Here is a 13867-nt window from a genome sequence, read left to right as displayed (position 1 = left end):
TCTCCTGACTCCGTACCAGTTTTTCCATACACATTCACCTCGGCCAAACATATTATTTGGAGTGAACGGAAAAAGCTCCTGCCAAACACCTCTGGAGGCAGCTTAAGCCCTGGAGAAACAAAAGGATTGTCCAAAAATATTCATTTCGACTGATCCTTGTCTCTCTTGACATAATCTGTCAGGGGAGAGTTGAATGGGTCCTCAATCCGGAAGGTGAGGTGCGGGAGGTTTCTCTCCGTGCCTCCGCACCGCAATTTTTTTTACATGTTCTATTTTTTTGTGGTGCGGATGGATCACAAACCCATTCAAGTTGAATGGGTCTGGATCCGTTGCGGCACGGATAGTGCCTGTGCATTGGGGACCACAAATTGTGGTCCCCAATGCATGGAACGGCCAAGCAACGGCCATGTGCATGAAGCCTAAATCAGTTGTATGAAAATCCCATATTAGTAAATTCCCTGCATGGTTTGCTAAAGCAAAATAAACATATATGTCCAACATTATCTTGCAACATTCATCAAAAGGAAGGTAAAAACCCTCATGAGGCAAAGACCACTTTCCTCATCTTAGTGAAAATAATTATTTTCCATGTCAGTGTTACCCAGTGTTTTACCATTTAGTATGTACTGGTGACTTGCATTATTCCTTCCCATGTGCATAATCCTTACATTTGTCAGTGTTAAACCTCATCTGCCACTTCTCTGCCCAAGCCACAAACATATCTAGAATCTAGACCTTTAGTTTTCTAAAATACAGATAATGGGGTCGAAGTGCATTTCTGTGACTTTTTGCAGTTTTTTGCGACTTATACATTTCTTAAGTTGAATTTTCTTGACGAGAACGTCAAATTAGACCTGGATAATGGCTCATTTATGTTTTGCAAACTTTCAAAATGTAGCAAAAAGTTGCATCCCACGCCAGCTCCTGCCCAGGCGTACGCTTCCTCAGATGTCTAGCCACAATGCTAGTTTGTAAGGTGGTAATACATTACCTAAAATATCCATATCTAGGCTACAGAAACACACAAACCACAGATGTGATACAGTTATGTTTAAGTGCCACAAATTGGCTGTACATGAAGCTCTTCAATACCGAAGGTGTTCTCATTTTTGCGCATCCATAACAACCTGCTCTATAAAAATATCACATGACCTTACCCCTTAGATGAACACAGTAAAAAATAAAATAAAAACTGTGTCAAAAAATCAATTTTTTTTGTCACATTACTTCACAAAAAGTGTAATACCAAGCAATCAAAAAGTCATACGCACCCCAAAATAGTGCCAATCAATCCATCATCTCATCCCACAAAAATGATACCCTAACTACGACAATCACATAAAAAAAAAAAAAAACTATGGCTCTCAGAATATGGAGACACTGAAACATGATTTTTTAAAGTTAGAAAATGCTGTTATTGTTTAAAACATAAATGAATAAAAAAAGTATACATATTAGGTATCGCCGCGTCCGTAAGAACCTGCTGTATAAAAATATAACATAAACTAACCCCTCAGGTGAACACCATAAAAAAATAAAAATATAAACCGTATAAAAAACAACATTTTTTGTCACCTTACATCACAAAAAGTGTAATGGCAAGCGATCAAAAAGTTATATGCACCCCAAATTGTGCAAATCAAACTCATCTCATCCCGCAAAAAATGGGACCCTAACTAAGACAATTGCATAAAAAAAAAACTATGGCTCTCAGAATATGGAGACTCCAAAAATTTTTTTTTTTTAAAAATGCTTTCTTATATAAAACTGAAACAAACCATATTTGGTATTGTCGCGTCCGTACCAACCTGCTCTATAAAAATAGCACATGATCTAACCTGTCAGATAAAAATAAAAGCGGTGCCTAAACAGCCATTTATTGTTACCTTGCCTCACAAAAAGTGTAATTTAGAGCAACCAAAAATCATATGTACCCTAAAATAGTACCAATAAAACTGCCACCTCATCCCGTAGTTTCCAAAATGGGGTCTTTTTTTTGAGTTTCTATTCTAGGGGTGCATCAGGGGGTCTTCAAATGTGACATGGCAGCTTAAAATTATCCCAGTGAAATCTGCCTTCCAAAAACCATATGGCGTTCCTTTCCTTCTGCACCCTGCCATGTGCCCATACAGCAGTTTACGACCACATATGGGGTGTTTCTGTAAACTGTAGAATCAGGGCAGTAATTATTGAGTTTTTCTTGGCTGTTAACCCTTTCTTTGTTACTGAAAAAAATTGATTAAAATGGAAAATCTGCTAAAAAAGTGAAATTCTGAAATTTCATCTCCATTTTCCTTTAATTCTTGTGTAACACCTAAAGGGTTAACAAAGTTAGTAAAATCAGTTTTGAATACCTTGAGGGGTGTAGTTTCTAAAATGGGGTCATTTTGTGTGGTTTCTATTATGTAAGCCTCACAAAGTGACTTCTGACCTGAACTGGTCCTTAAAAAGTGGGTTTTGGAAATTTTCAGAAAGATTTCAAGATTTGCTTCTAACGTCCCCAAAAAATAAAATGGCATTCACAAAATGATCCAAACATGAAGTAGACATATGGGGAATGTAAATGAATAACTATTTTTGGAGTTATTACTACCTATTATAAAAGTAGAGAAATTGAAATTTGGAAATTTGCTAATTTTTTACTAAATTTTCTGTAAATTTGGTATTTTTTTTATAAATAAAAATGAAATTTTCTGACTCAGTTTTACCACTGTCATGAAGTACAATATGTGATGAGAAAACAATCTCAGAATGGCCTGGATAAGTTAAAGCGTTATCACCACATAAAGTGACACATGTCAGATTTGCTAAAAATGGCCTGGTCCTTAAGGTGAAAAATGGCTGGGTCCTTAAGGTGTTAAGCCATTCGCCGTATGGGATAAATATTTTTATATTTTAATAATACAGGCCCCCCCAACTCCACCCCCCCCCCCCCCCCTTACCCAAACAACTCCCTCCTCACGTGCAACCCTGTTCAGTTCTCAGAGCTGGCACGGATGTAGTGTTGGAATGTCATGTTTGGAGAAGTGTTGTGGACTTCTAATTTGGATGCTTTTTATTGGTGCACAGTGGAAAAGCTTAAGCTTAACCTACCCTTGTTGTTTGTTATTGCATTTAATTCCCTTAGTAGACATGGGTGTATGCTATCTGAGCCTGGTAATTTCTATATTTTAATCTGCACTTCTCCCTGAGTTAGATAAGTGATGTTTAATGGGGAGCTTGTTACCCCACTGATCAGATACTTATACCATATACTGTGGATAGGGCATATGATCTTTAAAAATTAAATCTAGTCATTGTTTTTTTAGTACAGTTTTATTTTTATTATAATACCTGTGAATATCTTTGTATTTTAGTACATCATTGGCTGTGTATATTCTAACATGGGTATGCTATCATATGGGTTCATAGGACAGCCCTGGGGCATTTGCTAGGCCCATCACTGTCCCTTTAAGACATCAGCTCTAGTGATCCCTATCACAGTGGCTGATAATCCGGTTAAGAACCGACTGCCTTTCCCCTCCCTTGTGATGCTAAGGTCATCACAAGTGTAGCGTGGGCCGAATCTAACTTTATCTTTCCTTGGGTTGGTGTGTTTCACAGTGGCGTTGTGCTCTTGCCATATTGTACTAGGTGCTAATTACTAAATTCCAGCTTGCACAGTACACTTGTAGAACAAGGAGTTAACAGATGTGAGAAAAAACCTAACTGCCACGAACCAGCGGGTGTTAACCCACTGTGACACGTGTCCTACCTCCTCTAAGGGTGTTGTTTAAGTGAACCCCTGGATCTTCATAGTACCCCTGATGGTGAGGATAGAATTTCCAGAGGGGAACACCAGGTCGCTGCCTCTTGAGGAGGATAGACACATGAGGCAGCTGGTCCAGGTGGACCAGGAGGTATCAGAGGCGTAGTCAGACAGGTAAAAGGTCAGGGCAGGTGGCACAGGGACAGGTCAGGCAATCCGAGTCGGCAACAGGAGAGTCAAGGCAAGCGGGTAGGGATATAACAGGAATACAGATACGAGTCACGAACATAAGAACACAAGCTGAAAACCGGAACCTTAGTAGGGCACAAGGACCTTGACACTGAGGCATCTGGGAAGGGGGCTGAGCCACTTATATATGCGCAGGAGGGCTAGGATAGGTCAGTGAGGTCACATGACCTAACCCATAAAGACCAGAAAGTCACGGGCTCCGGCCCTTAAGGAAGTGCTGCATGAAACAAGCAGCAAGCATTCTGTGGCCAGGGCTGAGAGAAAATTGTGGAGCGGATCCCAGAACAATAGCACCCACACAGAGAGCCCAGGTCTGCAGCGGTGAATGGGAAGCAGCGGCTGAACACTGCGCCCGGGACCGTGGCGGTAAGCAGGGGAACAGCGGCGCACAGCAGCCGCTGTTACACTAACAAACAAGGGGATACCATTGGGGAGTGTTCTCCAAAGAGTGACCCTCTAGTTATTATGAAAGTTCAACTCTTAACATGCCCTGCAATTTTACAACAGATGGAGAGTTACACTACCATAGTAAATGAGTAGTTTATTGTAGATTTAAGAGAATTATGAAAAGTTTCAGACCGGAGGTAGAAGCATCTGGGGGCCAATGGATTACTGTATCAGAGCGTCCTCACCGGCCATGGATCATGTATAATTTGGGTGTCTTATGTGCCAGAGGGGCCATTGGGCCTGCTCAGGAACCAGGGCCCAGATGTGACTGCTACCTCTGCAATCACTATGAGTACACTTCTGAATGAGACCGATGCTTTAGAGGGATCTTAGTATGGGCATAACTACCATGTTAGCAGGAATTGCAGACTGTTCCTCAATCCTTTGTTTAGGAATGACTCTGAAATGGGGATCGATAAATTGAAGGAGGCCCCATTTTAACTTTAACTATGAAGTCCCATGGTTATATCTGCTGTGGGTATTATCTTTTCTCTGTGGTATTATTCCGGTGCCTCTGCACATGTCAATTATTGGGAATAAGAGTTTGTATGACCCTTCTATCACTGTTGTAAAAGGGTCCTAAGAGTTCTTTATATTGCACTACTACCAGATATACAGCACAGAGTTCTCTGTAGTTCCCCCACCACAGAGTCCATCACTTTCTTATTCCATATACCACTACAGTGATTGCATTTTTAGTTTTGTTTTTACTTCTTATTAGTTAAAAGTAATGGCTAATTTCACTGTTTCCTCATCTACACAGTGTTCAAGGCGGTGGTTCTTGAGATACATTATGAAAAGGACTATGACACATATGAAATGCACATTAAAGAGGTCTTCAAGAGAGGTAACGTTGAATGTGATGTACAACAACTAAATCTCTAAGCAAGAAACTATTTCCAGGACTGATTCGATGCAGGTCACTGAGGTCATAGAAATTTATACCATCCACCAAATTCTCCCATCCACCAACAAATGCGTTAAAAATTTAAAATTCTTCCCATGTTAGGAGTGAGCGGGAAAAGAGATTTGGGTTTGTGAAGAACTTGGGGCAGGGCTAGAAGAAATATTTTGCCATGGATGAGTCCCAAATGACCAAGGAGTGTTATCCAGATCTGTTTGAGATAAGGTTCTTTCTATAGATAATATATTATATAACACCTATATTTCTATCTTTCTATAATTTCTGGAAGTTATTATGAGCCATGAGAACTGATTTGGACTCATGATATAACTTAAAGGGGATTTTCGATACTTAAATAATGATGACGCCACCGATCAGCTACAGTATTTGAGAAAGAAGCGGCGCTCGCAATAGCGCAGCATCCTTTTCTCAGCATTCCCTAGGCCAGGTGACATCACGTCCATCGGCCACATGGCCAAAGCCCAGGCCTAGGCCCAGCTCAGCCCCATTGAAATTAATGGAACTAAGCTGTTATACCAAGCACAGTGACTATACAATGTACAACACTGTGCCTGGTGGGCTGCAAAAGGATGCGCAGATGCCTTATCAAACAGATTGGCGGGGTCCCGGGTATCGGACCCACACCAATCATATACTGATAAACTTTCCAGAAAATAATCCATAAGTATTTAAATCTTGGAAATTTAATATATAAGTTCTATGTACCCCAAAATGGGGCGAAGGAAAGCTACCCAGCAAAAAAAATATATAAATAATTAAAAGACTTGTTAAAGAGGACCTGTCAGTTTTTTTTTTAAAACTAAGTACCTTTACCAGCGGGGTACTCCCCGCTGATGCCGCTATAACTTTTCTTTTTTTCAAACGCCCCTCGGCTTCCCAGCTGTGCCCCCGTTCTGTTTCCGTGGCCTGTATGCTAATAGATAGCATCGGTACAGGGAGGAGAAGATGCCAGCGCTTCTCAGTGGCCGTCTCCTTCTCCTTGGATGTGGCGCATTCCAATTGCAGCGGACCATATCACAGCCAGTAAGATGGTGAGCTGTTTTTTACTTCCTGGCTGTGATGCGTTCCATTGCAATTGGACTGCACCAAAGCTAAGGAGAAGGAGACGCCCACTGAGAAGCGCTGGCATCTTCTCCTCCCTGTACCGATGCTATCTATTAGCATACAGGCCACGGAAACAGAACGGAGCACAGTGGAGTAGCCGAGAGGCATTTGAACAAAAGAGAAGTTATAAGAGCATTATTGGAGTGTACGCCGCTTGTAAAGGTACTTAGTTTAACAAATAAAAATAGGTAAAAGGTCCTCTTTAAGTTTTCTCGATGGATAAAGTAATGTGTCATCAGAAAGTGTCTCAAATTTTTATATTAATTTTTTAAAATAATTCTTGGTGAAATTTTTGAATTTTGCCACTATATCTCTATATCTATTTAAAGAAAAACCAGATTTTTTTTTAGTTATCACTTACCAATAAGTTTCATAATAAGCTTCCTGTTCTGTAGTGCTTACTTCTCAGCAGTCACTTCATTATCATCACAGGCAGGATACCTATAAGATAGTAACTATCATTCATAAGAGATGATGGTCGCAGCTCACCTCTTCCCCCTTCCTGAACAATCACCACTGTTCAGGTCACAGAGCATGCCCATAGAAATCAGTTGACATCTCAAGTCTACTATAGCTCATGTGCTGCTGTAAAGCATATCTCTAAACAGCAACTCTTAGAAAATAGGCTAAAATAGGTGTAATCGGCATGAAAATGGTACTGAGAAGCTGCCAATAGTGTCAACCCACCCAATCCATCAGTTCAGAAAATATAATGGGCAAAAAGTTTCACCCAGTGTACCCTAATGCCAGAACAATTCTGAATTTGGTTGGATCAATTTGCACATCTTATGTCATTATTATAACATCTAAAGCTCCAGCTTTAACTTTTGAACCAATTTTGCCATCTCATCGCTACTAATTTCATCTTATATACCCTAGGAACGGATGAAGATGCCAAGGGCAAGCAACGGACCTTTATCAGCCACATCAAGTGTCGAGAAAATTTGGGTTTGGAGACAGGAAAAGATTACATCATCTATGGCTCCTTCCATAATGTATTTCACACAGAGACATCAGGGTAAGTGAGAGGTCTGACCATTGAGGTTGGAGTCAAGGATTCACTGGTTGGTCAACTCTATGATAGAATCAACAAATGTTGACTATGTACTCTCTATTTCCTCAGCTACACCTATGTCCTGGACAGTGATTCTTGGCTCGAGTGGTGGCCAAATGACAGAGAGTGCCAAAACCCTAAGCATCAAGCCCTCTGTAATGACTTTGCTGCCGTTGCTGATGAACTTGAAGTTGTTGGATGTCAAAGTTGATCACAAACAGTCCAAATCTTACTTCTTTAAGCAATGGGATTTATGTACTGTACCATATTCTTCACTATTAAAGTATTATGTATTCTGCACAGTCTGTGTTAATTACTGTATATATGTGCACCTAGAACTCTAAATCAAACACCTCTATACACCTATGTGTATATATATATGTACGCTCATGTGTATATATGCACATACCTAGGAGTGTATAAAATATTCCTGGTATGTAAAAATCTTTTTTTGGGGACCTGGTCTTTACACATTAGTGAAACTGTCATCTAAATAGAATTACGGTAATAGAGAGGGAGATTGGTGCTACAATATCTATAGGTAGTAGACATTGCAGAAAAAACGATCTCGTATAAAAGGACCCTATAGGAGCTAAAGAACCTGATATGTGGGAGAGGGGTGGGGGTTGTTCTGGAAGCTAATACTCCCGGATGGGTTTAATAGTTGCTGTATTCCAATGCCTCATTGAATCCAAACGGGACCAGGCAGTTAAACTTAAATATCCAGAACATGTAAATATGAATGTGGTATCCAGTCGATGAGGGTTAATTTTAACAGGCTGGGGTCTCTGTCATGAATGTTATAAAAATGTTTGGAGACCATTTGGAGACTGTGTTTCATGTATTGTCGAGTGATATTTGAGCAATGTTGGTTAAGTCTTTCTCTGAGCATTTGAGTGGTGCGGCCTATGTACTGTATGTAGGCCGCAGGGACCTTCCAACATGTACACTACATTACTTGAATTGCAGCTCATATAGTGTTTCAATTGAATGGATTCCCCTGTATTTGTAATTGTGACCTCACTGATTTCATTAGAGATGGTGTCACAACATTTACAACATCTAGAACCACATTTGAATGACCCCTTAGTTTCTGGACATCTATTTTTGTCTTTATGGCCCTGACCAGATTGAAGGATATTCGCATGAATTTTCGGGCATGAAAGGGCTATCAGGTTCTTTAAGGTGCGTGTTCTACGGAAAGTAATATTCAGTGTTTTTTGGAGCGCCCCACCAATACTCGGGTCCTTTTGTAGGATGGACCAATGTTTCTGTAGGGTTCTTTTAATAAGTTTATGTTTAGGGTTATACATAGTGATGAAATTAAATAATGAGTTCCTAAATCTTTCATTTGAGCCTGGGGTTTCAAACAATCAAGTTGGCTTTATTTCATAACCCTCTCCATAGTGCCTTTAATCAGACCAGATGTATATACTTTTTACTTGAACCTTTTTTGCAAAACCCCTAGTTGTTCTTTTAGAGTTGTCTCTTCTGAACAATTTCTCTTCACTCACTTAATTCGCCCGTAGGGCTGTTTGAGTCGACCTCTTTAACCACCTCCGGACCGCCTAACGCAGGATCGCGTTCCGGAGGCGGCAGCGCTGCGCACAGTCACGCATATACGTGTCATCTCGCGAGACGCAAGATTTGGCTCCAAGCCGGCCCGCGCATGCGCATCGCGGGCCGGCAAAAGTTAGAGGACAAGTTCGTCACCAGCCTGCCAGCAACGATCATTGGCTGGCAGGCTGACGATTTTCAAAAAAACGAATCAGAAGCCACATAACACATCATATTAGTAAATATGATGTGTTAAATGGCTTGTTTGCTCCTCTGCTGGTCCTTTTCGTCGGTTGGTTCCAGCAGAGGAGCAGACATCACTGTGAGTACCCACCAAACACTACCCTTAGCCCCAGATCACCTTCCATCACCCCCATCATCCAAATTAACCCCTTGATCGCCCCCTGTCAATCACTTAGTGAAAGACAAAAAGTGATCAGTGTAAACTGTCACTTTTTTTTTTCACTAGTATTGGCTGTTAGGTTTTAGGATAGTTTAGGCCCCTTGGTTAGGTAGTTAGCGATCGGTTAGCGCCCAGCCCACCGCACCGCAGTCACTGATTCGCTGATTAGCGTATCGCTAATCAGCATTTGTACTTTTATAGTATCTGTAAGTGATCAAAACTGATCACAGTCAGATCTATAATTGTATTAGTGTCACCTTAGCTCACCCTCCACCCAAAACGCAGTGTTTGCCCGATCAGGCCTGATCGGTCGCCCACACGTGCGTTCACCCACGCCCGCCCCGCCGCAGTGACAAAAAAGATATTTTTTTTTGATCACTGTACATTCATTTTACACGCACTGCGGCGATAAAAAAAACAGTTTTGATATTTTTTATCAACCGCAGCGGCCTTCGGTACTTCGCTAGCCTCCCCTTTGTAAGACAGGCTTGCTTTTTTTCTTGGGTAGTCTCAGGGAATACCCCTAAATTTAGTAGTCCAAATGTCAAACGGGGGGTATTCTTCTGAAGAGGCCTACAGGATTCTGACCCAGTCGGATGAGGAATGGGAACCCTCATCTGACGAATCTAGCGGGTCAGAATATGAACCTGTAGAAAGCAGTGGCTCTCTGACCCAAAGTTCGGACGAGGAGGTGGAGGTCCCTGATAGAACCAGGCGTACCCGGCCCCGTGTCGCTAGACCACAGGTTGCGCAGGATCCGCTTCAAGAGCAGCAGAGTGGGGCTGGCGCTGTCGGATCACGTGGTGAGGCATACACCAGCAGCGCAGCCCTCCCTGACCTAGTACCAGCACTGCCGTACAACATGGTGACGTGGCGAGCACCAGAAGGGCAGTTGAAGCTGGTACGGTGGCACGTGCAGTAGTTGCAGCCACCGCACAGACAGGCCCGTAGACCCCCTAGAGTCCCTGAGGTGCTGGCAAATCCTGATTGACAGTCACCAACTTCAGCCGCACCATTAGTTCCCCCTTTCACCGCCCAGTCTGGAGTTCGGGTTGAGACGGCTCAGATCGGTTCGGCCCTAGGTTTTTTTGAGCTGTTCTTGACTGCGGAGCTCTTGGACTTAGTCGTGGCAGAAACAAATCGGTATGCCACACAATTTATATCCGCCAACCCGGGAAGCTTTTATGCCCAGCCTTTCCGGTGGAAACCAGTCCAAGTTTCCGAAATTAAAATTTTTCTGGGCCTTCTCCTCAACATGGGTCTAACTAAAAAGCATGAATTGCGGTCATATTGGTCCACGAACCCGATTCATCACATGCCCATGTTCTCTGCTGCTATGTCCAGGGCACGATTTGAGGCCATCCTCCGTTTCCTGCATTTTAGCGACAACACCACCTCCCGTCCCAGATGCCACCCAGCTTTTGACCGGCTCCACAAAATTCGGCCTCTCATAGACCACTTCAACCAGAAATTTGCAGATTTGTATACCCCAGAGCAAAACATCTGCGTAGACGAGTCCCTAATACATTTTACCGGGCGCCTTGGCTTCAAACAATACATCCCAAGCAAGCGTGCCCGGTATGGGGTCAAATTGTATAAGCTCTGTGAAAGGGCCACAGGCTATACCCACAAATTTCGGATCTATGAGGGAAAAGATCAGACCCTGGAGCCGGTCGGTTGCCCTGACTACCTGGGGAGCAGTGGGAAGACAGTCTGGGACTTGGTGTCACCCTTATTTGGCAAGGGGTACCATCTTTATGTGGACAATTTCAACACAAGTGTGGCCCTCTTTAGGCATTTGTTTCTAGAACGGATTTGCGCCTGTGGCACCGCGCGAACTAGTCGCGTGGGCTTCCCCCAACGGCTCGTTACCACCCGTCTTGCAAGGGAGGAGAGGGATGCCTTGTGTAACGAAGAACTGCTCGCGGTGAAATGGAGAGACAAGCGTGACGTTTACATGCTCTCCTCCATTCACGCAGACACGACAATACAAATTGAGCGAGCAACCCGTGTCATTGAAAAGCCCCTCTCAGTCCACGACTATAATTTGCTCATGGGAGGGGTGGACTTCAATGACCAGATGTTGTCTCCGTATTTAGTTTCCCGACGCACCAGACGCTGGTATAAGAAGGTGTCTGTATATTTAATTCAATTGGTTCTGTACAATAGTTTTGTTCTCTACAGTAAGGCTGGGAGAACACGATCCTTCCTCAAATTCCAGGAAGAGATCATCGAGAACCTCCTGTATCCAGAAGGTTCCGTGGCCCCATCCACCAGTGTAGTTAGCCGTCTACACGAGCGACATTTTCCCAGTGTCGTTCCTGGTACCTCAACCCAACCATCACCCCGAAAAAGATGTCGTGTCTGTAGCAGGAGTGGAATAAGGCGTGACACCCGCTATTTGTGTCCTGACTGTCCTGACCACCCTGCCCTATGCTATGGAGAGTGTTTCCGGAAGTACCACACACAGGTACACCTAGCATAGGGATTGCATCTCACAGGACAGGCACACAGGGCTATTAGGGCCCTTTTACTCACAGCTGCTGCAAACCTCTCCTTTCACCTGGGATAAAGTGCATAACGTACTTCGCCACATCTTTGGGCGATTTGCGCTTTGCACATTGTCCCATGGGGAAGGAGAGGTTTGTTCTATAAAGGTAAAAAAAAACGAAACAAAAAAAAAAATTACCGGTAAGTAAAAAAGTTAACGTTCAGTTAAAAAAGTTTAAAAAAGTTTATATGTTCTGTTCAAAAGTTAATAAATTTATTGCGTTGCGGCCTGTTTTTTTCTTTTTTGTTTTGTTTTTTTTTACCTTCCAGGTGGACCAACCGATCGACTAGCTGCAGCACTGATGTGCATTCTGACAGAAGCATTGCGCTGCTGTCAGATTACACGCAAGTCGGTGTAAAAGATACGTTTGCCGAGGCATATGAGCTGAGGAGGTGGTGGTGTTCATATACTTTGGCAAACACTTTGTATATATAAAAAAAAAAATCCCGGCAATGATTTATTCATTCACATCGATTGATGTGAATGGAGAAATCTGGTTTGCCAGGGCATACGAGCTAAGTGGGTATGGATGTTGGGCGGAGCTCCTATGTCCTGGCAGACGCCTTTCCCCTCCTTTTTCTTTTTTTGGCAGAGATTTTTTCATCCACATTGATCGATGCGAATGAAGAAATCTGTGCCGTTCATTTTTTTCTTTCAGCCCAGAGGCTGAACGGAAAAAAAAAATCTCATTACCCGTATGCTCAATATAAGGAGAATAGCAGAAACTCCTAATGCTGGTCATACATGTAATGATTGCGGAGACCCTCAAATGCAAGGGCAGTACAAACACCCCACAAATAACACCATTTTGGAAAGAAGACACCCCAAGGTATTCGTTGAGGGGCAAATTGAGTCCATGAAAGATTGTGGCAAAAAATAAAAACTTCCATGAACTCACTATGCCCATCACGAAATACCTTGGGGTGTCTTCTTTCCAAAATGGGGTCACTTGTGGGGTAGTTATACTGTCCTGGCATTCTAGGGGCCCAAATGTGTGGTAAGAAGTTTGAAATCAAAATGTGTAAAAAAATGACCAGTGAAATCCGAAAGGTGCTCTTTGGAATATGGGCCCCTTTGCCCACCTAGGCTGCAAAAAAGTGTCACACATGTGGTATCTCCGTACTCAGGAGAAGTTGGGTGAGAGAAATATCTTGGCAAGAGACAACTTTTCCCATTTTTTTTATACAAAGTAGGCATTTGACCAAGATATTTATCTCACCCAGCATGGGTATATGTAAAATGACACCCCAAAACACATTCCCCAACTTCTCCTGAGTACGGAGATACCACATGTGTGACACTTTTTTGCAGCCTAGGTGGGCAAAGGGGCCCATATTCCAAAGAGCACTTTTCGGATTTCACCGGCCATGTTTTACAGATTTTGATTTCAAACAACTTACCACACATTTGGGCCCCTAGAATGCCAGGGCAGTATAACTACCCCACAAGTGACCCCATTTTGGAAAGAAGACACCCCAAGGTATTCGCTGATGGGCATAGTGAGTTCATAGAAGTTTTTTTTTTGTCACAAGTTAGTGGAATATGAGACTTTGTAAGAAAAAAAAAAAAAACGAAAAAAAACTTAATTTTCCGCTAACTTGTGACAAAAAATAAAAAATTCTAGGAACTCGCCATGCCCCTCACGGAATACCTTGGGGTGTCTTCTTTCCAAAATGGGGTTACTTGTGGGGTAGTTATACTGCCCTGCCATTCTAGGGGCCCAAATGTGTGGTAAGAAGTTTGAAATCAAAATGTGTAAAAAATGACCGGTGAAATCCGAAAGGTGCTCTTTGGAATGTGGGCCCCTTTGCCCACCTAGGCTGCAAAAA

General features: G+C 42.6%; 1 protein-coding gene across 1 annotated transcript in view; it reads left to right on the top strand.

Moving 5' to 3' along the window:
* The window catches only part of LOC120986500 (venom factor-like), a 174083-nt gene extending 166261 nt beyond the window's left edge, over positions 1–7822 (top strand). The window contains exons 39-41 of the mRNA XM_040415122.1: positions 5208–5291; positions 7353–7491; positions 7597–7822. Coding sequence (XP_040271056.1) covers positions 5208–5291; positions 7353–7491; positions 7597–7738 — 365 coding nt within the window. The 3' untranslated portion in view covers positions 7739–7822. The remainder of the gene's footprint in view (positions 1–5207; positions 5292–7352; positions 7492–7596) is intronic.
* The last annotated feature ends 6045 nt before the right edge of the window (positions 7823–13867 follow it).

Source organism: Bufo bufo, chromosome 1, assembly GCF_905171765.1.
Source record: "Bufo bufo chromosome 1, aBufBuf1.1, whole genome shotgun sequence".
In the NCBI taxonomy this organism is placed as follows: Eukaryota; Metazoa; Chordata; class Amphibia; order Anura; family Bufonidae; genus Bufo; species Bufo bufo.
This window is presented reverse-complemented; position numbering and strand designations above follow the sequence as displayed.